This window comes from Pogoniulus pusillus, chromosome 2, assembly GCF_015220805.1.
Source record: "Pogoniulus pusillus isolate bPogPus1 chromosome 2, bPogPus1.pri, whole genome shotgun sequence".
Lineage (NCBI taxonomy): Eukaryota > Metazoa > Chordata > Aves > Piciformes > Lybiidae > Pogoniulus > Pogoniulus pusillus.
In genome coordinates, this window is record NC_087265.1 from 26,975,238 (window position 1) to 27,001,769 (window position 26,532).

At 43.7% G+C, this 26,532-nt stretch overlaps 1 protein-coding gene across 12 annotated transcripts in view; it reads left to right on the plus strand.

Annotated features, from left to right (window-relative positions):
- The window catches only part of ANKRD44 (ankyrin repeat domain 44), a 153,123-nt gene that overhangs the window by 47,578 nt on the left and 79,013 nt on the right, over positions 1 to 26,532 (plus strand). For all 12 annotated transcript variants that reach the window (XR_010305603.1, XM_064158627.1, XM_064158686.1 and 9 more), the window contains exon 2: positions 20,627 to 20,710. Coding sequence is in view for 11 of the 12 variants with exons in the window: in XM_064158627.1 (XP_064014697.1) it covers positions 20,627 to 20,710 (84 nt within the window). In the remaining variant the exon portion in view is untranslated. The remainder of the gene's footprint in view (positions 1 to 20,626; positions 20,711 to 26,532) is intronic.

Sequence of the window (26,532 nt, forward strand, 5' to 3'; positions counted from 1 at the left end):
ATTGGACTAACAAAGACTAGACTTCTAGTCTCTGACCTGGTGGACAAGTGATAGGTCAGGAGATGATTGTGATAATGCTGTTTTGTGAGCTGCTGATTCTGCCTCCAAACCTGGCACGTTGTTTAGACAGATAGATCTGTGCTATGCTTTGGCTGATGAAATTGTTGTCACTCATGTGAGTGGAACTGGGATGCACAGAGCTTAAATTTGTAATTTGCTTGAACTGCATCTTATTGAAGCATGGCTGCAGCCCTGACACTCCCTGAAGGTATGAACTTTTCACATGCTGGTGGTTAATTTTGACTGCTATTTAGCTGATTTCCTCCTTGAGGGCTTATTAGCAGGTTCCTCATTCAGTGGCATCCTTGCCCTTTTTTAATCAACCTTCTAGAATTTAATGTATGAAGTTACATGTAAGGATGAGAACATTATTGCTTCATTCTTCCCACTCTAGTAATTTTTATATTATAGTGAACACCCTGATTAAACATTTATCTGGAAAAGGGCATGATGAAAAGAAAACATATTTAAATATAGGAGCTAAATACTGAACTCCTGACTTGAAGGCTGAATTGATAAATTAATTTAAATTTACATGGAGGGAGAAAAGTATTGTAAAACTCATCCAGGATTGCATTTTAATGCTTTATTCAGCTAGGTCTACAAAACAACCTGCATACATCAGCTGCAGGGGCTGACAATTTCTGAAGGTCTTATTAGAATCCACTTGCTGTCATTGTATTATGGCTTGGTCTTCGGAAGAAGAGAAAACCGCTTGAATTTGGGACTCCAGCAGCACTGGTGCAGGAGGGTTGGATATGGCACAAGTTCAGGTTTCCTGGACAGAGTTAATAATCAGAGCAAGCAACAAACAGTAAAGCATTTTACTTCATAGAGTAGATTGATGAAGAGAATTCAGCCTGGATCCCTCAGATAAATTCAGGCAGACAAATATGGTGCTTGGTTGGGAGGAAGGCAGTGGGGCTGGACTGGGATTTGCTTTTTGGGCTGTTTGTATCTGCCCTCCACAGACTTCTTGGCACTTGCTGTAACTGAATCAGGAAGACGCAACTGACTTTCCTGTCAGACTAATTATAGCTCTTTAAAGAGATTAATTAACCCTTCTTTTCCTACAAAGAGACTTTACCAGTGACTCCCATCTCAGAGGGTTACCTGCTGCTTGACATGGCTTTCAGTGTCATTGCCACAGCAGTGCAATGACAATGAGCCAGTCTCCTGCTGGGCAGGGTTTTTGGTGACCAGTGCAAGTGTACAACATTTTAATATATACGTTTCTTAATTTCCTTTTCATGCTGCTGTTGTGAAATTTTTGGTGAAAGCTTGGTTGGCAAGCACCATGAGTTGTACTCCTGCCAGGAAAGCTGCTTCACCTTCATTACAGGCCAGGTAATGTTTTTTAAGCCAAGATATGTGACAAGGTGTGAAGGCATGAAAATGGAGTTATTTTTCATGATAACAGCGAGACAGCAGCTGAGTGTTTGCCTCTGAGTTGTGGCACACTGGTGCTGCTGACACCTGTAACACTGATGATTAGCAAGAACACATTCAGTTAGCGAGACAGGTCTGAGTTGAATTTGCTACTTCCTTGCACTCAGCACTTCAGGACATGGTTTTCAGTGGGAGTCCTAAATTTGGCTATTCTATTCATGTGCTTCTTTTAAAAGCCACTGTAATTCTTCATGTGTAATTAAAATAAAATAGTGAGCAGGTCATCCACCTTTTATTTCTCCAGTACTTCTGCTGGATTGTATGCAAAGGATGAATCTTTTTCAAGTGACATTGCTCTGGGAAGGTGGAGTTCATATCTCTGAGACTGCAGCCAGGAGGGGAAGCTGCAGAGGACGTGGGTGGTGGTCATCAGAGAGCTTGTATGTTTCAATAGTTACAAGCTGTCATGCTTGTGACAGATGAGGAAGAACACAGTATTTATTCCTCTTTGCTTTCCAATATTTGTCACTGATATATCTTCAGTAATTAGGATTCTACTCTGCAAAGTCACAGTTGCTCTGAGTTCTTCCTCTGCTGTGCCACTTTATCCCTCCTGAAGCTGAACGGGAAGGATTAGTTTAACATTAATTGTCAAAAGAGAAAGAGAAAGGAGCTAACCTTGGTCAATAGGAAAGATGTAGCAGGTTGTGAAGATGGAAAGATGTAGGATTTGCACAGCAAGGCATATGCTAGCTTGGAATGAAGGTAACTGCTCATACCCAGCTTGAGTCAAGTGTGGCTGGAGGCAGACTAGGAGTGTCTAACCTAGAGAGTAAACTGGGAGTGCATTGTGGCCAGCTTCTGCTCTCTTAATCCAGCAAGCTGAGTGAAAGCTGACATCAGAGAGTCTGTCAGTGAAAAGCTGCAAGGAGGTGGGCACCCTAATCAGTAGCTGCTTCCTGCAAGCTGTCTTGTGTGGTACCTCCATTATCTGAAACAGGGAAGGCCAGTGGGATTGGGTGCAGCCATTTAGAAAAGTGATTTGTCTTCTTTTTTAGTTCACAGAAACCAGCCTAAAGGATTTCCTGAGGCTTTTCTCAGAACCTGTGTCAGCATAGCAGGTTAGCTAGCGGCAGCTCTGTCTGGGAGGGTAGAAATTTAGCACTGTGACACTGTAACATCTCTGTAAAATGACCTAGATTAGAAATGTCTTGTTCTTGGTTTGCAGAATCTGTTCAAATATTTAACATGACTTGAAGCTGAGTGTTTTCTTTTTTCCTCCCATAGAGACAGAAATGAAATTCAAATGAGAAATACTTAGAATGCTTTCAGGACCCAGACAGTTTCAGAGAACAGGGGAACTGGAGTTAGAATATGTCAGAAACATGCAGCCTGCCCCCATGGCCCCCATACTGCTGTGGCATGGAAAAACACGAGAGATTTCCCGTGTTTCACTCTGCTGCTTTTGGCTGTGTGGATTTCATCTCCTGAGTATTAAAAGACCTCCCAGTTGCAAGTCTGAATTAGGTTATAAACGTGAGACCACTGAAAATCCATGTTAATGCTTTAGCCAAAGCATTTAACAGCGCATCTGCTTTCTGTTGAGGTCTGGAGGAGCAGAATCAGTACAGTCCCTGTTTTGTTCCAGTCAGATCTGAAGTCTACTCCAAAGCAGCAGGGCAGGCTGCTGTGGGTGGCTTGTCCTCACCAGGAAGACTTTGCTGCTTTTTCCTCACCTTTCTCTAGTTACTGCCTCAAGATTCTGCCTGTGTTTGTACAACCTGAAATACTCTGTATGTCTCACTGGGACAGAGACATCCCAGTGAGGGTCCATGCATCATTTTGCTAACATCACCATGTTCCCATGGCTTAAAGCTGTCTACCAACCATCACTCAAGCCTAATGCATTGGGACTGAATTCCCCTTGGGCAAGTCCCATTTTCACTGTAGTTTCAGTTGGTTGATGGAACCTTGCAGACAGCGTAGAAAAACTATCGTCCTACTCGTCTTACCCCAAGGAGAAGGGCATCTGGAACCTGCATGAAATGTACTTCCCTGTGCAAAACTGTCAGTGAAAGCAGCTCAGCAGACTTCTCCCTTTTTCCTTTTCATATGTGGGGATTTTTGGGGTTTTTTTGTTTTGTTTTGGTGGGTTTTTTTTAAGTCCTTGCAGTCATGTGAAATTAAGATAGTGGAGATGGCCCAACCCTTCCCACCCCTCTGAAACCCTTCCCATCTCCCCAAGAGATCATGCAGCTTCATGTGTTGAGGGTGAGGGATTTTGGAAGCACTGAGGATTGCACTTGGTCTCTTGGTGTAGTTTCAATAGTTTTGCCATCAACTTGATCATAGACAGTGTTAGGTGGCCCTCAAATGCACTTTGCCCTGTCCTGAAAATTGTAAACTCTGCAGGACAGTGTTTTCCTACATACTCTTCTGAAGTGTTGGGCATGTAGTGATTGGTGAGCTGCATATACCAGGGTAAAAGGAGACATCAGAGGAGGAGACATACAGGTCTTGAATCATCACCATAAAAAGCTTCATAAAAGAGCTTCATGAGGACCAAGAGTAAGAGGCTATGAGATGCAGAGATTTTTTTTTTAAAATTTAACAGATCAGAGTAGCAGGGTGGCCTGAGAGTGGACAAACCTGACAACAAAATAGGACAGTGGTTTACTGAACCAGTTCCTTCAAGAAGAGTTGAGCGCCAGACTTGGTAGAGTTAGATAAGGGTTAGAGTTTATGATCGTAAAGGTCTCTTGCAGCTGAAATAGTGCTATGATTCTAAGGAAAGAGCCCTTAGCTCCTGGCTTAGGTGCTCTCAGATCTCACTAGTCTCTAGTACTTTACTTGAATCACTTGTGAAGAACTTTGAAAATTGATGGCTATAATTACTCATATTCAGTTCCACAGACTCTGATTTAGCATTTACATGGAATTTAGAAGGAAAGCTATGAGATTGACAGCTGCTTCTTGTTGAATTCATGCTGGAGATCCAGCTCCCATAGCAGGATCTCAGAAAGACATCTTTTCAGAGAAGACATCTGGGGTAGCTAGTGGCAATGCAGATGTGCTCCTTGTGCTCTTCCTCAAACATCCTCTTCTCCAATGGGTAGAAGGACTTGAAGAGCGCCCTGCTAAAAGGAGATATTCCAGATACCGCAGGCATGGTGTGGCCAAGGAATTGTGAAAGAATGGTGAAGTCAGGCTGGGTTGGAAAATCCTTTAGTGTGTTTTGATTTTATTGCTTGCTAGGTTTCTGTAATTCACCTCTCCTGATCTTGGTAAGTAGCTAATAAAGTTGACACCAGCTCTTGTCATTAGAGAAGGGTTGAGAATAATGTCCAGCTTAAAAGCAGAGACAAAAGTGAGTGTAAAGCATGTTGGCACTGCCTTGACAAGCAGGGATGTGTGTTGTCTGAAGTGGTGATGGGTTGCTTTCTGTTTTGTTCAAAGGCCTCATATTTTGACTGGGCTAAATTCAACAAGACTAATGCAGGAATATTGACAAAAGAACTAGAGAGGAGCTCACAATCTGTAGTGCATAGAGCCTCAAGATACAGATTTGTTGTTTTATATTTCATATGAAACCCCTGTTTAAAAAAAGCAAACAAACCACCAAACCAACCCAAAACCCAGTAAACAACAACTTAATTACTTTTTGTCGATCTTTAAAGTATTCCTTTCTATGAGCTTTCCTTTCAGCATCAGACTCATGGTGCACAAGAGAACAGCACGCAGTAGGAAATTTTTCACTTTTGAAGTGGGATGGTTCTCCAAAAAAAATAAATAAGAAGCTGAAGTATTAGGCTATGCAAGTCTAATTAACTTCCAACTTTAATAAGCTGTGGCCTCTCTAGCAAAATAAAAATGGGGTTAGATTACAAACAGCAACTGCGGTTGGGGTTTAAAAGGGCTTAGTAAGAACCGACTCTATTTTCTTCTGCTTTATGGCTTGCCTGAGCACTTTGTGTTGCAGAAGGCATCTACAGTGCACTCTTTCCCTCTCTTGTGTTCCCTTTTGTTCACTCCATGGTTCTTTGCCCTCCTCTGTTGCAAGGAGGCATTTATGAGGCTCATTCAGAAAAGAGTGGGGCTTGTCTTGACTTTAGTGGGATGGTTGCTGAGTGGCTGAGCACTCCCACACCAAGCCTTCAGAAAAGAAAGCTCCAACTGGGCAATGATTATCCCAGGTTAGAGGGGATCAGTGTACCTAGATGCAATGCAGACAGCAAGAGTCTCTCTGATGTAGCTGGGCCATGTCTGACTGCAAACCTTACCCCTTGATTTGGATGGCAGGAGCTAGAAGTGATGGTGAAGAAAGAGCTGCACGTACACAGCAAGTTAGCTGTGCAGGGAGATGGGGTGCTGAACCTCTTTCTTACCTCCCTTCTCAGGGTTTCAGCACGAGATTATGACTGTGGCAGGAAGTTTATTGAGAAGTAGGAGGAGCTTCCTTGCTGAGGAGAACACGTATGCTTACACTTTTGCATGATGCTTTTCTTTGAGGACTAACTTTACTCAGACAGGGCCATGTGTTTAATGTATATGGCCTCAAGTTGTGCCAAGGGAAGGTTGGGTTGGATATGAGGAAGATTTTCTTCACCGAAAGGGTTGTCAGGCATTGGAATGGATTCCCCAGGGAGGTGGTTAAGCCTCTGTCTCTGAAGATTTTTAAGAGCCATGTAGATGTAATGCTTAGTTATGTGGTTTGACTTGGCAGTGTTAGGCTAATGATGGGACTTGATGATCTTAAAGGTCTTTTCCAACCTAGGCAATTCTGTGATTCTGTATGGGATTGTGTGTGCTGAAAGGAAGGTGCACACTGATTGTTGACTGTGACACAAGTCTCAGCCACATCTTGGAGCCCTTCCAGAGAGTGTCCAGACAAAGGTGTTCATAACTTCTGAGGGTAGCCTGTTGAAAGAAAAGGTGGAATAGCTCATTACAGAACTCAGGCTCATCTTTTGGTTTGAATTGGATCTGTACAAAGTCATTCTGAAGCTGCTGGATTTGTCACAGTGAGATGCATCATGCTTAAAAGATTCTGATCTGGTGTCTGAAGTGAAATCCATTTTGAAACCTTTTTAACTTTCCATTTCATTTCTTTGGCTTGGCTACCTGATGTCACATTCATCAGCAGAGCTTGAGCTTTTATCTTCTTCTTTTTCCTTTTTCTTTTCCTGTCAGCTTAAATTGTTTGGTTGACGATGAATGTAAGGATATTGTCAGGATATGTTGAATCAAGCTAACTTTGCTAATCTCTTCCAGATTCAAAGTAGAGGTAAAACATCTGCTTCAATTGTTGAGCAGAGCTCTCCATGCCAACTGTAGCACGCTTAATGCAAAGAGAGCTGAAATGCTCTTCCGGACTGATCTGCATGTTCACACATAGTTACTCTGCTATTAATGGAAATCATACTGTCATCAGCCTTAGTGGTTAAACATTTTGAATCTGAATTTAGTATTATCTAGGGAGAAAGAGAATACAGGGCCTAAAATCTGCAAAGGATTTTTACTATTGTATGAAAGCAGCAACAATTGACAGTGATGCTCTTCAGGGGTGCTGTGAGCTCCATGACTCTCCAAAGGAAGTCACCAAACCCAAACATTAATGTTTTAATGTCTTTCAGAGTATGTTTGATGCTGGATGTATATGAGAAAATAAGATGGGGAATTTTCTGATTCTTTCTGGAGCTGGCACCAGTTCACCAGAGGAATGAGCAAAATACTTAAGAGAAATTTGCTCCCTAAAATGACTTGTCCCTTCCTTATGTCACTTTAATGACCCCAGAGTTGTCTGGGGCTTGGTTTAGGCATTAATGACAGCAGGACCTTCTAAGTGTTGCAGATCTTTGCTTAGAGGAAGACGAGATTCAGGAGGAGGTGAGGTTGTGACTGCAAAATGTCTGTCCTTGACAGAATGTGAAGAAAAGCAGAGCTGTTGTTGCTTTCTGAGGCAAGCTTTCTGCTTTAAGCTTTGTATTTATGCAAGTGTGATGTGAATTTTCTTTGGGCCTGCATTCAGTCCCTTGACTGCTGAAGTCTGATGAAAAGAATCCCTTTGACTTGAAAGTGCCCAGTGCAGAGCCACAAAGAGGCTGAAAGGAGTGGAACATCACCCTTGCGAGGAAAGGCTGAGGGAGCTGGAGGTCTGCAGCTGGGAGAAGAGGAGGCTGTGGGTGACCTCATTCATGTTTATAAAGATGAGAAGGGCAGAGTCAGGAGGATGGAGCTAGTCTCTGCTCAGAGATGCCCAATGATAGGAGAAGGGGCAATGGGCTCAAGCTGGAGCAGAGAAGGTTCCATGTGAACATAAGGAAAAACTTTGTGAGGGTGACAGAGCTCTGGAACAGGCTGCCCAGAGTGTTTGTGGAGTCTCCTCTGGAGACATTCAAAACTTGCCTGGATGCATTCCTGTGTGACCTACTTCTAGGTGATCCTGCTCTGGCAGGGGAGTTGGACTCAATGATCTTTCAAGGTCCCTTCCAGTCCCTGATGTTCTGTGACTTTCAGTGATAAGGGGACTAGATTTGTTTTTCAAACGATGGTCTTCTGCAGTACACTGTAGCTCAACTAAACTGGTACCAATGGCCTGGCTTGCATTGTCTTTAATGGAGCAGAAAAGCATCCTCTTTGCTTGCAGCTCTGTAAGGCCTGGATGCAAAAAAGAGATTATTTCTTTTAGTGACAACCTTTATTGCAAGCTATTCTTGTGTTCCCTTTAAATTTTCTTCTGTGTAGGCTGAGGAGCTCTGATCTGTTTAGATTTTTTTTTTCCCTGTAAATGGTTTTGGCCTGCAGGTCAGCTGGTGCCCCAAACTAAATGTCTCACTCCAACCACAGCCTAAGCAGCACTGAAGGGTGTGGAAGCACTGCTGTGCCTTTTGCAAGCTCTATTCCTATTTTAAGGTCTCTTCCTCTTTTGTAAGATTATTTAGGTCTGTTCAGTTAGTAAACTGCAGTCTCAAATTCTTTTTTTGTACAAAACTGCCAAGTACCAGTTCTGGACTTCTCACTGCCAGGCATGCTGTGTTCCTCCTCTGTGCTAAACAGTGTCCTCATCTTCCTCCAGCTCAGTCATCTGTATAATTTGTTGAGGTGGTTGTAAATTCTGACCCTGCCCTCCGATGTTCTTGTAGATCAGAAGCATCTGCAAATTTATTAGGGCTTTCTCTGGTCCATAGCTGCCTTCTGTGTGTGCATGTTAATATAAACCAGACCCTGTTAACCAGCAGAAGTTCTGGTCCTGCCCAACAAGATCTCTCAGGAGAGATCTCTAAATCAGGATTAATTTTCTAAACCTGAAAGTATTTTTTATTAGAGTGATGAGTATCAATGCATGCTGTGTGCATCAGATACAGCACTTAATTACAGTGCAAGGAGAGGTTCACTGGGCTGCTTCTCTGCACCACTGCCCTGTTGAGTGTCCAGGACACAGCGTGGAAGGCAGCTCTTGCTGTGCTGCCCTGCTTAAGGAGGAGCATGAAAAGGTTGCTTAAACCAGCTGCAGTGTTTGTGCAGCCCTTGCTCATGTTAACCTCAGCAAGGGAGAGAGGAGGGGTAACTCACAGCTTCATAAGAGAGCAACTGACGAAAGATAAATCTGCAACATTTCCGTTTCTCTGATTTTTTTTCTTGCCTTTTTTTTTTCCCTACTTGGTTGCCGTTGCTGCTGGTAGAGCTGGGGGGAAGGCAGGGTGTCAGCAGTCTCCAGAGGATGTGGGGCACTGAATGAAAAGATGGGTCAGTTTAGGTGGTCCAGCTGTGGCCAGCATGAACCCATTTGTTCCCCGGAGCATTTCCTACAGCACACTGAATTAGTTTTAATAGTGTTTTTTTTGTTTGGTTTGGTTCTTTTTTCCCCTTGTGGAATTCAACTCCTCTGCAATTGGTTAAAAAATGTGTTGCTGGTGTGCTCAAAATGTCTTGGAAGACAAGCAAAGAAACAAAGCTTTCAGCAGTGTTGATGTTTTTCAAGTCAGCTTCTCCCTAGCTACTTTCTTAAATGTCTAGTGAGAAGCAGACCTGTCTGAGATTGCTGTTGCTTTACCCTGCTGCTGGCAGTGTTATTTGTCTTGAGGTTCATAAACTCATGCTGCCTGGCCACCTCTCAGCCATGCTTCTGATGAAGAGAAAGCACAAGGCTCTGCGGACACATGGTGTAACATATAACGTACGTCTCACTTGGGAGTCCACTTCGACTGATTTACACTAGCTGGAATTTATGGCCCCAGAGGTTTTTATTCGCTGTGCTGCTCTTGTTCAGCAGCACTGCCTTGATGCCAGGCCTTATTCTGTGCTCCTACCTCAAATGATGGATGAATTGTGAGGGAGGGAAAAAAAAAAAAAGGAGGAAAAAAAAAAAAGAAAAGGCAAAGGCCCTTTGAGTCAAAATATGGATGTGACAAGAAGTACTCTAGTGGATTAGTAATAGAGCCCTCACTGTTGGGAATTTATAAACCAGACTGGATCCTTTTTTCAGTTGTGCCTTTTCAGTCTCATGACTGTTACTTAGTGGTGTGGATGATATGTCTCTTGTGAGATATTAGGCAGCACATGCTTTGTATTGACATAAAAGTCCACGAAACTTTTCAGCAAACCAATTGAAGAGGACAAGAAAAGTTCAGGATGCCATTAGATTGATTATCCTCGGTCTGCAGATATGCCAACAGATCTTATTATGTTGTGTGTGACAGACTTTTTCTCTGCTAAAATGGGTACCAAATGCTGGTGAATATAACAAATGTTTATTTTTATCTCCTTCAAAAAATGCTTTCTTGTTTTAAATGGTCTGCAGCGTGCTGAGTTTTTTGTCTCCACTTGATTAATGTGACTTGAAGACGATATTTATTAACTGATTTTCTGATAGGATCTGCAGACACTCAAACCACCCCCCCCAACCTCAAAAGCCAAAAGCAAACCAAAACCCTGCCATGTAAATTGAGACCAGAGGCAGCTTCCAGTAATGAGAATGAAGGAAAGGACACTGGGAAAGCTGAATTAAACATGTTTATCTCTTTTCCTTTCTAGAAGTGATCTAAATTTAACTTGCTGTGAGTTATTTCAGTGCCTTTAACCGATAAGTTTAACAAAACATCGGCTACTCGCAGCGCCTTTGGTGTGTGGAGGAATTTCAAGATTCCAGGAATGGCAGGATGTAACCTTCCCTTCACCTGGAAACATAAGCAATTCTTGGGGAGGTTGATAGGCTTTGTAATGACAAATGGGAGGCAGCCAAAATCTACAGCCAAGCTAACAGCCAGAAATAGCTCTGCCGAGAGGCTTGTTTTGCACCGCCCGAACAGCGTATCAGAAATGGTGCGGACAGAAATACCAGCGCTGCACAGACAGAGTCAGTCCTGGCTCTTTCTCTTTTTAAGTATCACAAAAGCTGGACTAAATAAATGTTGTGTTCAAGTTTCAGCTGCCTTAATCCGTCAGAATGCCTTTTCCACAAATACTTTTCCTCTTGCTTGTTTTTGGTTGTATTTTTTTCTTTCTCACTTGAAAGATAAGTGTGTGCTTCCTAGTGTGTCTTCGCAGATAAAGGTGTTCAAGTCTAAGAACAGCTCCCCTGCTTCAACAGCGTGGAAATGGGGCAGCAGAGGGAGAGGCAAAGGTTGAAATCTCTAGGAGAAGGCAAGTAGAGGAAGGGGAAGGGCTGAGCACAGAGAGGGCTAGAACGGGAGGGTGTGGAGAGACAGGGTGGACAGGCTGCTTCTTGTTACTTCACAAACAGTAAAGTAAAATGGAGTAGATTCTGCACATTGCTTAATATAAGGATTAATTGTGATTATGTTTAGTTATAGAATTTGGTCTGCTCCATCTGTCTGGTGATGCAGAATTTTGCAGTTTGGGTGCAAGCAAAGGCCATGGGCCTCCTTTTGTCTGGGAGCAAAGAGCCAAAAGCCACTGGGAGTCCAGCTTTGGGTTTCCAGTCACAAGACCAGCTTGCCATTGCAAAGGCCTTACTGGTATGGAGGGGAACCTATTAAAAATGAAGCTCAGGGTGTGTTATCAGAAGTCCTGCACCTTTTTCAGCGTGGAGCTCTGCTCTGAGCAGCACAGGTTGTCCTTTTCCAAACAGTGTAAGCAATGTTCACAGCAAGAGGTGTTTGTCAGCTTGTCATAAAACCATCCTGCTTTGGGCATCTTCATTGTTATGACTTCAACCCTTTGCCGATGATCCTACATTCCCCCCCCTTACACAGTAGCTGCAGTGAAAGAGAACTTGTAACTTTGGAAAAATATACTTGTTCACCTAAAGCTGATGGTTTGATTTTTCCATCCTCAAGATTCAGAAAGGTGTTTAGTTAGGCCTAGATGAAAGGCAAATTCTCAGCATATCCCTCTGAGCAACTTAGAGCACAATGTGACATCGAGTTGTAAATTCATTGGTCTGATGAAAGTGTCAGAGCATGCAAAGTTTTGTTACTTTAAGGAGCATTGGTTTGTGTTTTGTTGAATACCTCTGTGTGTTGTCTAACTTGTTTGATCCTCGAGCATGGCAACACAGCAGAGGAAATGGAGATAAGCAGCAATGTGTAGGCACACACACTTTCTTCAGTGGGTGCAGGTTTTATAGTTGGGCCAGTCTGTGAAAACTGGAAGGACCTAAGAAGACAGAATTAAATTAATTTACGAACACCTTTTCTTGCCATGTTTGTAATATTGCAGTGCCCAGGGTATTTTGATCTGTTCAGCACCAATGTCCTAGGTATGTCCATTTGCTCACTTGATGGTGCTGTCAGTTTGCCACGGTAATTCCAGAGGATCTGCTGACAGATTTGGTTCTCTTCACTGGCCTTTCACTATCTTGGACAAATATTCCATGGGAATTGCTCAGTAAAAATCTGCAATTGCTCTGAAACACTCCTTAGCAACCATCCAAGGTTGTTCTCCTCCAAATACCAGCTCCATGAAAGTGCTTTGCTGTGAGAAATCCAGTTAGAATAGAATAGAATAGAATAGAATAGAATAGAATAGAATAGAATAGAATAGAATAGAATAGAATAGAATAGAATAGAATCAACCAGGTTGGAAGAGGCCTCCAAGATCATCCAGTCCAACCTATCACCCAGCCCTATCCAGTCAACTAGACCATGGCACTAAGTGCCTCACTCAAAGAATTGTAAGTTAAATGAGAATTTTGGATATCCACTCACAGGGAGAAAGTCCTAAATGAAAATCTGGAAGTGGAGTAGCCTCTGTGATGTTACCAACCAGTGGCAGCAAATAGAGGCAGGTGGTGTGGCACCACAGACAGCCCTGTGATGGTGATTAATGGGAGTACCTGAAGAAAACAAGAGGTGTTTGACAAAGCACTGACAAAATCAATACTGCTCTGAAATGATCGTGTGTCTTACTGCATTGTCTTGCTAAAGAGAAACGAGTAGATAGACACATCCAGGTATTTAGTCCAGCACCCTGATGCAATTAGAACAAGCAAAGGATCAATATACAACTTCTATTCACTCACAAGACCAACTGGAGGTATGGGATATCAAAGTGGCATGGGAATCATTCATCTTTTCCCAGTCTACTTCCAGTCAAAATGAGGCTTAAGCAAGTCCTTGTTAGTGAGTAAGGATATCAAACCATAACGAAATCTTTAATGCATGTCACAGTTACTCAGTGAAGAAACCAACTGCTTTGCTAGGATCTTCAGCACCCACTTCAGACATAGTAATGAAAAACGTCCTTGATACATTCCACTGACATACTTCATCTGTGGTTCAGAAACCTGCCAGTGCTGCTTGGTTAAGTGTCTTGGCTTTCCCCTGTGCTGACAGCTCTGAGGAGGAGAATATCCTAGTGCTGGATATTTTCTGCTGATGTGGCTTGTCTGCTTCATGGGTGCCAGCTGAGCCACAGGGCATTTTTCTGCTGGGTTTAAGCTAAAATAATCATTGTGCCTTCAGCTCAATAGTAATTTTACCTGGTGGATTGAAGTCATTGGACGATGCCTGCAGATAAAATTTTACTTTCACTATTGCGCTCATTACAGAAGTAAGTAAAGAACCTACTGAAAGTAATTTTGTAGAAAAAGTAACATGGGAAGGTTTATGTTAGTTGCTGGTGTGTATTTTCAGGGAAAAAAATGTGAACACTTCCAACTGAAACTGTTTAATGATGTGGAATCTCCTGAATGCTGAGGAACCAGCTGTTCATCGTTCCAAGTCCTGCAGCTTCGCTTCATTCATTAGAATGAATAGAATTGTTTGGGTTGGAAGGGACCTCCAAAAGTCATCTAGTACAAACCCCATGCAGTTGGAAGGGACATCCTCCACTAGATCAGGTTGCTCAGAGCCTTGTTGAGGTCTCCTTGAATATTTCCAGAGACGGGGCCTCAGCTGCCTCCCTGGGCAACCTCTTCCAGTGTTCCACCACCCTCATGGTGCAGAACTCGTTCCCATCATCCAGTCTAAATCTGCTCTTCTCTAATTTCAAACTATTGTCCCTTGTTCTATCACTGTAGGCATTTGGAAATGTCCCTCTGCAGTCTGTCTGCAGCCTCCTTGCAGCCTCCTTCAGGTACCGAAGGGCTGCTATTAGGTCTCCCCAGAGCCTTCTCTTCTCTATGCTGAACAACTCCAACTCCCTCAGCCTGTCCTCCTATGTGCTAGTTTGAGGCTAGCTCTAATATTTTAGTGAGAGAAATTAGATTATAGGCTGTGAAAAGGAAACAGTGGTGATGTCTACTTCACTCATAGGCTTGCTGAGATGTACAAAACCAAGAACATAAAACATAGATAACGCAGTTGCATTGTGGCTCTGTGTTGCATCCAGTGCCCGCACTTTTCTCCCTGTGCTGCTTTCTGTGTAACCAATCCTTCCGCTTTCTAACCCTCCTGGCCAATCCTCCAAACTCACCTTGCACCTAAGGCAAACTCTGGGATAAGGTAGAGAGGTGAAAAGCAGGTGGAAGGGTGGTTGGGAGCCCCTCCTGGGGACTCTGGTTTCTGGAGGGCTGTTGTGTTTCTGTATTACATTTAACTTGTATATTTCTGTATATAGCTATATATATTATAAATATCTGCCTGTATATTGTGCTAAGCTGTAAATATAAAGCTTCATTCCTTAATTTCCAGCCGGCTGAGTCTAGGCTGGGTGATTTCATAAGTGTGGGGGGGTAACACCCAAACTGTCACATCATAGCAGAGTCCTTCTAGCCCCCTGATATCTTTGTGGCCCTCCTCTGGACTCCCTCCATCAGGTCCATGCCCTTCCTGTGTTGAGGGCTCCAGAACTGAGTGCAATACTGCAGGCGAAGTCTCACCAGAGCAGAGCGATGGCAGAATCACCTCTCTCACCATCTGCTGGCTAAGGCTGATTTTGGTGCAGCCCAAGATGCCATTAGCCTTCTGGGCAGCAAGTGCCCATTGCTGGCTTATGTCCACCTCCACCCCCAAGTCCTTTTCTGAAGGACTGCTTTGTGCTTTCTTTTTGTGTGTTTGTTCTTTCTTTTTTCCCCCCTCTTCATTCTGAGTGTTTCGTATCTTCTGAATTTGAAGAATTTCAAAGCAAAATACTTCTGGTAATGAAGTACCATGTTAATGATGCTGTCACATCCAAAATCATACCATATCCTTTGATAATTTAGAAATAGTATTATCTGATCTTAAGGGATTAAAAAAAAAATATTTCAAGTCTTTCATGCATGAGCATGGCCATCACTGAAGCAATAATCTGTTCAGGTTATCACTGTTCATGGTTATCACTAAAGCAAATAATCTGTTCAGGTTATCACTGTTCATGGTTATCACTAAAGCAAATAATCTGTTCAGGTTATCACTGTTCATGGTTATCACTAAAACAATAATCTGTTCAGGTTATCACTGTTCATAGTTATCACTAAAGCAATAATCTGTTCAGGTTATTGGATATCTATCATCAACATGTACATGAGCTCCGTGTCATCGCTGTTGGCTGCTGAGTGGAGCAGTGCTTCTTCTGTCATGCTGATGGATGTGACTGCACATTCTCAGCTATGACCTCAAACTACAGTCATGATGCTGTGGCAAACCCTTGGCAGATTCTTCCTAACCAGGGTATTAGACATGACTGTGAGTCTTGCACAGGAGTGTGTCTTGAAAGGTAATAAAAAATCATTCATGAGAATGTATTTCTCACTTCAAAACCTTAGAAAAATGAAGTAAAATGGTGAAAAAATATGAGAAAACTGGCCAATTGGAGAAGGCTGCACAGCAGCGACTCAAGATGGTTATTAACCTGTACTAGGTTCAGCTGTTCAGTCCAGTTCACAGGCTTTGATCGTTCTCTATTATCTCTGTCTAGTGCTGTTACAAATAATAATGATGGTTCTATTGTAATTAGTTTTTGACTAGTAAATTTCATGGAAAAAAGGCCTGAGTCCCAGAGTCCCAGCATGGTGGGGGTTGGAATGGACCTTCTTCCCAAAGAGAGCGATTTGCCATTGGAATGGGCTGCCCAGGGAGGTGGTGGAGTCGCCATCCCTGGAGGTGTCCAAGAAAAGACTGCATGAGGCAGTGCCATGGTCTAGTTGATTGTACAGGGCTGGGTGCTAGGTTGGACTGGATGATCTTGGAGATCTCTTCCAATCTGGCTGATGCTGTGATTCTGCAGTTCTGGGGATTATCCAGTCCAAACGTCCCTGCTAAAGCAGGGTCCCCCACAGCAGGCTGCCCAGAGTGGCAGCTCCCAGGTCGGTTTGGAGTCTCTCCAGAGAAGAAGACTCCACAACCTTTTTGGGCATCCTGGTTCAGGGCTTTGGTACCCTCAGTAAAGAAATTGTTCCTCCTATTCAGGTGGAACCTCCTGGCTTCCAATTTGTGCCTGCTGCCCCTTGTCCTGTCAGTGGGCACCACTGAAAAGAACGTGGCCCCATCTTCTTGCCCCACACCCTTTAGCTCATGCTGAGCATTGACCAGATCCCCTCTCAGGCTGCTCTTCTCCAGGCCTAACAGCCCCAGGGCTCTCAGCCTTTCCACACCAGAGATGCTCTAGGCCCCTCAGCACCTTCGTAGCCCTGCAGAGGCCTGAGGCCCTTGCAGACAGACAGCAGCCATCTCGTGTATCCCAAGTGCGAGCCTGCAGCCCTGCCTGGGAGGCACAAGGAGGTCTGGGGTTCAATGTCAGGAACTGTGGTACGGTGAACAAAACTGGAGGTGAGGATCTTGTACGTGCCGAAAGAGCACGGTGATATTCTCCTTTTTGTGTTGAGTAGCTGCTGCTGATTCAAAGGTCAAACATTGCCTGTGAAACCCGGCGTGTGGGTCACATCTCTGGAGGAAGGGTCAGACGGCCTTAGTGTGGGTTCTGCTCTGATCTGTAATGTGGCAGTGCACAGCACGTTACCCTCTGCCTGTTTAAGCATGCCACCTCCAGCAGGGTTGGAACTGCTTTAAGCAGCTCATTTTTTCTCTGGGTGCTGCTGCCTGTCTCAAGTCTCAGGTGCTTGGGTTCAGTGGCTCAGCCCAGCTGCTGTGGGCATTTGCTGCCTGCCCACTGGGCTGTGTTGCCATTCAGCTTAGAATCATAGAGTGTTAGAGGCTGGAAGGGTCTTGTAGAGGTCATCTAGTCCAAGTACCTTGCCAAAGCAGGGTCACTCGGGGCAGGTCACACATGAATGCATGCAGGCAGGTGGTGAAAGTGTTTAGAGAAGGAGGCTCCGGGCAGCCAGCTCCAGCGCTGTGTTGCCCTCAGTAAAAAAGTGTTGCCTCATGCTGAGGTAGAACCTTCCGTGGTTTAGCTTACACTGATTGTTCCTTGCCCCATTACTGTTGAAAAGAGCCTGCCGCCTTTGTCTTTACACCTGCCCCTTGGGTATTTATAGACGTTAATGAGATCCCTCCTCAGCCTTCTCTTCTCCAGACTAAACAGCCCCAGCTCTCTCTGTCTTTCTTCATAGGAGAGATGTACAAATCCCACGATCATCCTCATAGCTCTCTGTTGGATTCTCTCTAGCAGATCCCAGTCTCTTTTGAATTGGGGAGCCCCAGACTGGACACTGTATTCTCCTGGGAAATAGCCTGTGGCTGTTCTGATGTAGGCTGTGAAGGAAGAATGCTGAAGGGGTCCAGAGAAATGCAATTTAATTTCTCTCTCTCCTTGTCTCTCTTTCTGTCTCTGTCTCTCTTCCACATCCACTGCAACATGCAAGACTACAGACAGCTGTGAGAGAAGAAGCTGCTGTAGCCCTTTTTACATTGGAGGAGTGGCAAGAATGAAATTCCAGGGTGAATCTTTCTCAAGGACATAAGGGATTAATGTGTCTTAAAATAGACACCATCAGCTTAGATGTGCTTTCCACATTTGCATGTGATGGATTTTGCAGTGGAAAGATGGTGTGTGTCTGGGAAATCATATTTTCTCTGTTCTTCCAGCTTGCTTGAGGATTCTGAGGTAACTTGTTTACACGACAGTTAAATTCTGCTGGAATTTAAGAACTGTTGTGTTTTTACGTGCTTAAGTAGGAGGCATTCTTCCTAATAACAGGAAGAAATTATTCCATGTGAGGGTGGTGAGGCACTGGAACAGGTTGCTCGGAGAAGTTATGGAGGCTTCAAGCCAAGCTGGATGAAAACTTGAGCAACCTAGTCTAGCAGAAGTGTCTCTGTCCATGGCATACACTTGAATTAGATGATCTTTAAGGTCTAACTCAAACCATTCTATGATTCTGTAAGTAGGCATGTGTGCTTTAACTTTCCAGGGTTATTTAATATTGTGCTGACTGCATGGCACCAAAAGGGTGGGGTTTTTATATCTAGCAGGTCCAGGAGACAGCTGGAGCTGGCAGTCAGCTTGAGGAGGCCACATGTTGCCTCCTAGAGGAGTGACAGTGGAAATGGGGCCACTGTCTGCTTCTGGATGTCACCAATGGATGTCAAATAGCCATGTACACCTTAAAAATCACCATACATTGTGATGACCCTAAAGACAACCCCTTCTACTTTGTACCTCTGTCACAGAATCACAGAATCATCCAGGTTGGAAAAGACCCTTGGGATCACCAAGTCCAACCACTGACCTTACAAAGTTCACCCTAAACTGTATCTCAAAGCACCACATTCAGATGACCTTAAAACACATCCAAGGATGGTGACTCAACCACCTCCCTGGACAGCCTGTTCCAGTGCCTGACCATTCTTTCTGTGAGAAGAAATTTCCTAATGGCCAGTCTAAACCTGCCCTGTTGCAATTTGAGACTAGTCTCTCTTGTTCTATCACTAAGAGACCAGCACCAACCTCTCCACAACATCCTTTCAAGTAGTCATAGAGAGCTGAGGTCTCCCCTTAGCCTCCTGTTCTTCAAACAAAACAGCCCCAGCTCCTTCAGCTGCTCTTCCTAACATTTATTCTTCAGTACCTCTGTAATTTGTCTCCTTTGTTCTGACTCTTCATCAGCAAGGTTTTTGTTCTTTGAATGCAGTAGGTTGTGCTGTGCCAAACTGGGTAACAACTTGGCTCTTTGCTTCTGGGGATCTAGGGCAAACCTTAGCAGAAGGGCTGAAAGCTCTGGATGTGTAGGGAAGCAGCTGAGCATAGGCAGAGCTCCCTGCCACTGCTGGGCAGTGACGCCAGTTTTGCTGGAGGAAGGAGCATGGCACATTGTTCCTCCCCTATTCCTGGTTATTTATTTATGTATGCATTCCAATTCATAATAGCATAATAACAGACTTCAAATAATACAATAATTATTTAGCTTCTTGGGTAGATAAAAATATCTGTGCTCCTTGCATATTTATTCAGTAAAAAGATACAAGATGTTTAGTAATTGCCCAGAAAGTTATTATCTGCATAATGTCTTGTTTCTAAATATGTATGGCATGACCATCAAGCTGTGCCAACAGCAAGCAAGCAGCGATGCCTGATGTAATTAGCTTTCTCTTTACACGTCAAAGAGAACATCTGGGCTAATTGCATTGCCATTCTAATGGGGGTCCCTGTTTGTGCACACTCCCCCCTTAGTAGACATCCAAACATGCTGCCGGTTTCATAGATTCAGTCAGGGTCAGAAGGCACCACAAGGATTATCTAGTTCCAACCCCCCTACCATGGGCAGGGACACCCTACCCTAGATCAGGCTGGCCACAGCCTCATCCAGCCTGGTCTTAAACACCTCCAGCCATGGGGCCTCAACCACCTCCCTGGGCAACCCATTCCAGTGTCTCACAGCCCTCATGGTGAAGAACCTCTTCCTAACATCCAGCCTGAATCTACTCATTTCTAGCTTTGTTTCATTCCCCTAATCCTATCACTGCCTGACATCCTAAAAAAGTCCCTTTTCTTGTAGGCCCCCTTAAGATACTGAAAGGTCACAATAAGGTCATCTTGGAGCCTTCTCCTCTCCAAACTGCACAGCCCCAATTCCTTCAGTCTGTCTTCACAGGAGAGGTGCTCCAGCCCTCTGATCATTCTCATGGCCCTTTTCTGGACATGTTCCAGCACATCCTTATCCCTCTTGTAGTGGGGGCTTCAGAACTGGATACATTACTCCAGGTGGGGTCTCACTAGTGTGGAGTAGAGGGGGAGTATCACTTCCCGTACCCTGCTGGTCATGGTCCTGTTGATGCAGTCCAGGCTCTGGTTGGCTTTGTGAACTGCAAGAGCACACTGCTGGCTCATATTGAGCTTCTTGTCCACCAGCACCCACCAGATCCCTCTCCTAAAGCCTGCTCTTCATCCAGTCACTGCCCAGCCTATACTGGTGCTTGAGATTGCCTCGACCCAGATGCAGGACACTGCACTTGGTCTTGTTGAACCTCATGAGGTTGGCTTGGACCCACCTCTCCAGCCTGTACAGGCCTCTATGGATGGATCCCTTCCCTCCAGCGTGTCAGTTGCACCACACAGCTTGGTGTTGTCAGCAAACTTGCTGAGGGTGCACTCAGCACCATTGTCCATGGCGACAACAAAGATGTTAAACAAGACCGGTCCCAGGACTGATCTTTGAGGGACTTCACTTGTCACTGGCCTCCACTGGGGCATGGAGCCATTGACAGCCAATTTCAGTTCATCCTCAAGCAAATAGATAGCTCTGACTGGTGAGAGACTGTTGGTGGTTTGTTGCTGGGGTCATACAATACCTGTGGACAGCATTTAGCAAATATTAGCTGGAATAATAACATTCTCCTTTTAAACAGACACCAAAAAAACCTCTAATGCTGTTTCTTCTGTTTCATTTTTCCAGCCACCGCTGGTCCAAGCAATTTTCAGTGGCGATCCAGAAGAGATACGGATGTTGATCTACAAAACTGAGGATGTCAACGCATTGGTATGTGATTTGGCACCCTCTGTGCTGTGGAGTATAAGACCCATGCTTATGAACTGCTGCCATGACAGTATTAATCATGCCTTTAGTAATTAACACATAATAGAATGTGTTAGAATAGAAGTTAGAGATTTGGGACTTGAGCAGGATCCGAATTAGCAGTCTGGAGTATAATTGTGTCCAGCCAGTGACTACATTTTGGAAGTGTATGGTAATTATTCCCAATAAGCAGGTTAGCCAGGGACATTGTTTTCTCTCTTACTGAGAAAATTGAATGAAAACAGCTGAAAACTGCTTATTTTTTACTCTCTCTAGAGAGTTTCTTTGCAGATCGGAAGCTGTTATTCAGCATTTGCCTGTGCTTGAAATAAAGCTTCGCTATAGGTCTCAGCACTGAGAGCAAGGAAGCAGTATTTTGGCCAGGATTTGTCCACAAAGGAATTGCTGTTCTGCAGATTGGCTTATTCTAGCCAGAACAATGGTGAGCAGCTGTAAACAAGCAGTAGTTAATGTTTTTGGCAGAGAGAAAAAAAACCCAAAACACCATTTGAACTTGGTACATTCACAGAAGTTGTGGGGTTTTTTCCTTCCTCTTTAATTTTAACTTACATACATCCTATTAGAATGAACCCTGCCAATCTGTGGCCTCTGAATGTGGTGAGGGAATATAAAGCTGAAGCAGAATGGTGATTTCCAGGTGTTTCCTGGAAATTGGAATTGACTTTTCTTCATGTCTTTCTTTGACATAAAGCCATCAGTTTAGTCACAGCTAACACCAGCAGCTTGTGTGGTACAGTCTTGACATTGCAGCTTTTGCAGACAGTGGAGTCCAACCATCTGCTTCAAAAAGGAGCTGGAGGAGTGATTCTACAGATCTGGTTAACTGTGGCTCCATTCTATTTGCTGGCAAGTGGAAGGGAACACTGTTGGTTTAAATTGGTAATCTGTGCAAAGAAGACCTTGCCTTTAGGCTTTCCCCATGATAATCAATACCTGATTGTTGAAGTAAGTTCCTGAAAGTGCTTCCTTAGAGTATCTCTCTTGAGAGTCTGGGAGACCTGGGACTGTTTAGCCTGGAGAAGAGCAGACTGACAGGCTCTTTTCAGTGGTGCCCAGTGACAGGAAAAGGGGCACAAACTGGAACTTGAGAGGTTCCATCTGAATAGGGTGAGAAAATATTTTGCTGTGATGGTGCTGAAACCCTGGGAGCAGGCTGCCCAGAGAGATTGTTGAGTCTCCTCTGGAGAGATCCAAACCCCACCTTGACATTGCAATCATGGGCAACCTGCTCTGGGTAACCTTGCTTTAGCAGAGAGGTTGGATTAGATGATTCTGAGAGGTCACTTCCAACCCCCACCATGCTGAGATTCTGTAACCATCTCTCTTGAGTTTCCTCTTGTTTTTCCTTATGGTTTGTAACAAATGAAAAATCCCAAACCCCACCAACCAAAAACCCCAACAACCTAGTTGAGCATGATAGTTCTAAAATTTCCTCCCTGTTGTATGTTGGCTTTTCAAAATAGCATTTCCTGTACGAGGTTGTTGTAGGCTTCTCAAATGTTTTTTTTTTTCCTATCTTTTGGTTGCTAGGGAGATGCTCTCAAATATCAGGTGTGATGTTAAATGAAGAATATGTATTTTGCAGATAGTGCTTGATAGAATAGTACATTGAACCCCGAATGGTTGTTCCCAGAATCCTGTTTAAGGTGCTAAAAGTCCATTCAAGACTGCTATGCCTGCAGAGCTGTTTTGTCAGGAGCAAAACCCAAATCTCTTCTTTGGAGTAATTAGAAAAATACATCAATATGAATTCTGAAGGTTGTGTTCTGGATGCTGATTGCAGACAAGTGTCAAATGCTTCAGTTATCACTAAAGGAAGATCAAACGGTGGCGTTTTGCCCCCTGTGCTGTGAGCTGGCAATGTGCACCGTGTGCTTGTGTTGCTATTTTGAGGGTGTTTTTAATTACTTCCATGTTAGTGTTTCTCTAGTGCTTGGCTTCTCACGTGAGAGGAAGCTCTGAGGCTGTTTGGCAGAGATCTGTCCTTTGATGACTATTTCAGTCAGCTGTGTTAAGACTGGAATAGTTCAGCTGTAGGTGGGACAGGGAGATGAAATAAAACCAATTCTGCAGCAATCTTTTGGGAGGTTCTGAAGTTTTAGAAATCATTGTTAGAAGCTGCAGTGAGAGCAATGTTTGGTAGGCAGGAAAAAAAAACAACCAAAACCAAACAAACCACATAGAGAATCTGTCCCAGGGCATTTGGAACATTGGGCTGGACCATCCAGACCACCAGGTCAGCATTAGGCTGCCCTTGCTGCTTGGCACATTTAGGAATATCAAAGTGATTGTGCTGTCTGTGTGTAGGTGGGCAATTTTGGGGTGATTTTTCACTTTGTAAAGAGTGTGATGGAATGGGGCAGAGCCTCATCTAGGGATTATATAGGATCTAGTGCTCACCTCTGCCCAGATGGGATTCATAATATAAGTAGCTGTGAAACATCTTATGTAAGCAGAGTCTGGTTCTTGCATGCAATGTCATGATTTTGTACTAAACCAAAATCCTCCCTGTAAAGTTTCCTTTTTCATCTCAGTCTTCAAGTTTAGTTTCCCTTCAAAATACTCGAACTAAAAAGGCAAAAAAAATCTTCCAATATCCTTTCTTATAATTGGTGAGAAGAGAAAAGCAGGTTTAGATTGGATGTTAGGAATGAGTTCTTTACAATGACAGTAGTTGAGCACTGGAGCAGGTTGCCCAGAGAGGTGGTTGAGGCCTCATCCCTGGAGATACTGAGCATGAGGCACGACAGGGTGCTGGGCAACCTGATCTAGTCAAGGATTTCCCTGCTCACTGCAGGGTGGTTGGATTAGATGATCTTTGGAGGTCTCTTTTGACCCAGGGGATTCTATGAGATGCTTGCAAGCAAAACTAGATGTTTATTCTCATCTGCTTTTCCTCTTTATTCCTTAATCTTGCACTTTTTCATGGTTAAAACCCTGAGAGGTTAAAACCTACAAAATTTGTGCAAAGCTTTGATTTTCCAGAATATCTTCTTCTGCATTCATTTGGGGGATAATAAATGATCCACTCCTTTACGTCAGCAGTGAGCTCTATAAGGCAGTGTCTGCACTGGCAGGGCCTTACACACAGGAGCAAGTATTCAGAGGGTGTTTTGTAACAGGATAAAGAAGGAGAGAAGGAAGTCCTTCTGGAGATACATGGGTGCATCTTGTTTATGACTTAATTTTCTCATTACACTGCTTGGTAAGGCAGATTTTCAAGACTGCCTTTGTTAGGAGGATTCAGCCTTTATCCAGATCTTCACATGCACACAAAGTTCTATATATTGCTGTAATTTTGCTAAGACTGGTTTCTGAGGTGGCACTGAGTGCCTGAGGGTGCAAGTCTACACACGTTCAGGATTGTGGGTCTAAAAGGCTTTGCATGCCTGCTTGGGATAGCTATTGTGAAACCCAGCTTGTGGTTCAGCTTGGACTGATGTATAGCACAAGCCCTATGAGGGAGCTGGGATTGTTTAGCCTGGAGAGAAGGAGAATCAGGGGGGGACCTTATTGCTATCTACAGCTACCTGAAAGGAGGTTGTGGCCATGTGGCAATTGCTCTCTTCTCTCAGGCAACCTGTGACAAAACAAGAGGACACAGTCTCAAACTGCAACAGGGGAGGTTTACACTGGATATTAGGAAGAAGTTCTTCACAGAAAGAGTGATTGGCATTGGAATGGGCTGCCCAGGGAGGTGGTGGAGTCGCCATCCCTGGAAGTGTTTAAAAGGACACTGGATGAGGCACTTGGTGGCATGGTTTAGTTGTTTAGATGGTGCTGGGTGATAGGTTGGACTCTGATCAATTCTGTGATTGTGTGACTTGGGACCATCATGCGGTGTTTCAGTCGTCTTGGGAACCAAACTCTCATCTCTGCTGACATCCAAGGAAATATGGTTTTCTGCTTGGCACTATGGAGTCTCACAGAAGGATAAAGCTATCCTGGAAGTAAATGGTCCTCTTCTAGATGTAGTCCTTGTGCTGGAATGTCTTCTGGAGGATTTATTCAAAAACGTTTGAAAGCTCCTGATCTGACACAGTAAGACAGTTTCCTGCTAGGTCATAGCTGTATTCTCAGAGAATATTTATCCTCTATTAGTGCTAGTTCATATTCTGTTGATTTTCCCACTCCTCCCACTTAATTTTTTGTTTTCCTGCAGAAGGAAATGTTGAACAATTCACAGGTCTGTAAGGAAACTGAACACTGAAATTGCACTGGTGTTTGCTATATGAGGCAGCCAACTTGGCTTTAGTTTAGAAGAAATGTTTTGTTCTTTTAGAAAACAAGCAGATATATTTTGTGTTTTATAAAGAAGATATCTGATGTATGGAGAGGATATGCTGGAGTTTCCTGAGTGTCTGAAATGTTGGGAGTTGCTTTCTAAAGCATGCTAGTATATAAGTGGGTATTAAATTTTTCTTTCTGTCTGTCTGTCTTTATGCTTATGACTCTGGCAGTGCTACTGCACTATGGCAACAAGTTGTCCTCAAAATGCTGGAGACACTTAAGATTGTTAGGTCATTAAAAATTCATGGCAGGATTTGGCTATGGCTGCTTCATTTTCTCCAAAGCCTTAAATACCTGATTTTTTGCAGTCTGCCTTTCCCATCAACTCACACGTGATGTTGCCATCAACACTCTCCCCAAGTCAAAAGTGCATTTATAGAAATGGAGGAGTTAACTAACTCCATCTTTTGAACCTTACATTGGAAACTCACTACTCAATAAGGTTTCTACAGTATCAGTCTAGGGTTAGTAATTAATCTATAAAGAGGTCTTTTTTCTAGCATGAGAGCTGTTGTCAGCCTGATGGAAGTGTAAGATGGGAGAAGAGAGGGAAGATAATTTCTTTTGTCTCTAGAAGATTAAAACATTTGTCTCCTCCACCTCATGGGCACTTGGCTATTAAAGATTCAGTCCAGATAAACGTTTGTTTCTGAGGTTTAACTGAAAAGCAAGGGCATAAGAGGTGCTTGAACCAGGATCTAAACTTTGGGACAGGAACTTCTGTGCTTGGTAAGAGCAGAAGAAGGAGCACCAGGCATGAGTTCACTTTCACCTCTCAGTCGGTGCTCACAGTTAAGCGTTTTGGTTTGCTTTGTGAATTACAGACCTTAGTAGAAGCATCTGTGAGAGGGAGGAAATTCTGAAGTAGCAGAGATTTGCTTTGCACAGAATCAACTTTGGCTCTAAGTGGTTGTAAAGAGCTCAAGATGTAACTGCTCATTTGCTTTTAGGCTCTTCAGTTCTAACCAGTTCCCAGTAATTAATTTTCATGAAGTCAAGCTGTGTCTGAACATTTGCTTCTGTTTTAGTGGTACCAGCTACATTGTGCCATTTCACTGAGGTGTAGTCTGTTAAAAACAACAGTAAATGAATGAGCAGGAGGTTTGTTGCTATTGTTGTTTTGGTTAGTCTTGTATCAGTGGAAGTTGTGACCATTCATGTGCCATTAGAGTTTAGTTCTTTCTGCCACCCTGGCAGGTTGCTGCCTGCTGAGAGGTGGTGAGAATCTAAACGCTTCCTACTGGTGGAACTTCATTAAGTCGGTTTCTGTGGCATTTCCTTCTGTGCTGATCTATTCCTGCTGGCTGCTCAGGCAGCTGGGTGACAAAAAGAGGATGCAGACATCTATTTTCTGTAGCAGTTGCACCTGCGTTTTAATGGGAAATAACTCTGTTCCAAGCCTCTCCTGGCTCGAACATCTGCCATTGATGTAAAAGTTGAAATCCATTATGTCCTTCGAGATGCAGGCTGTGTTG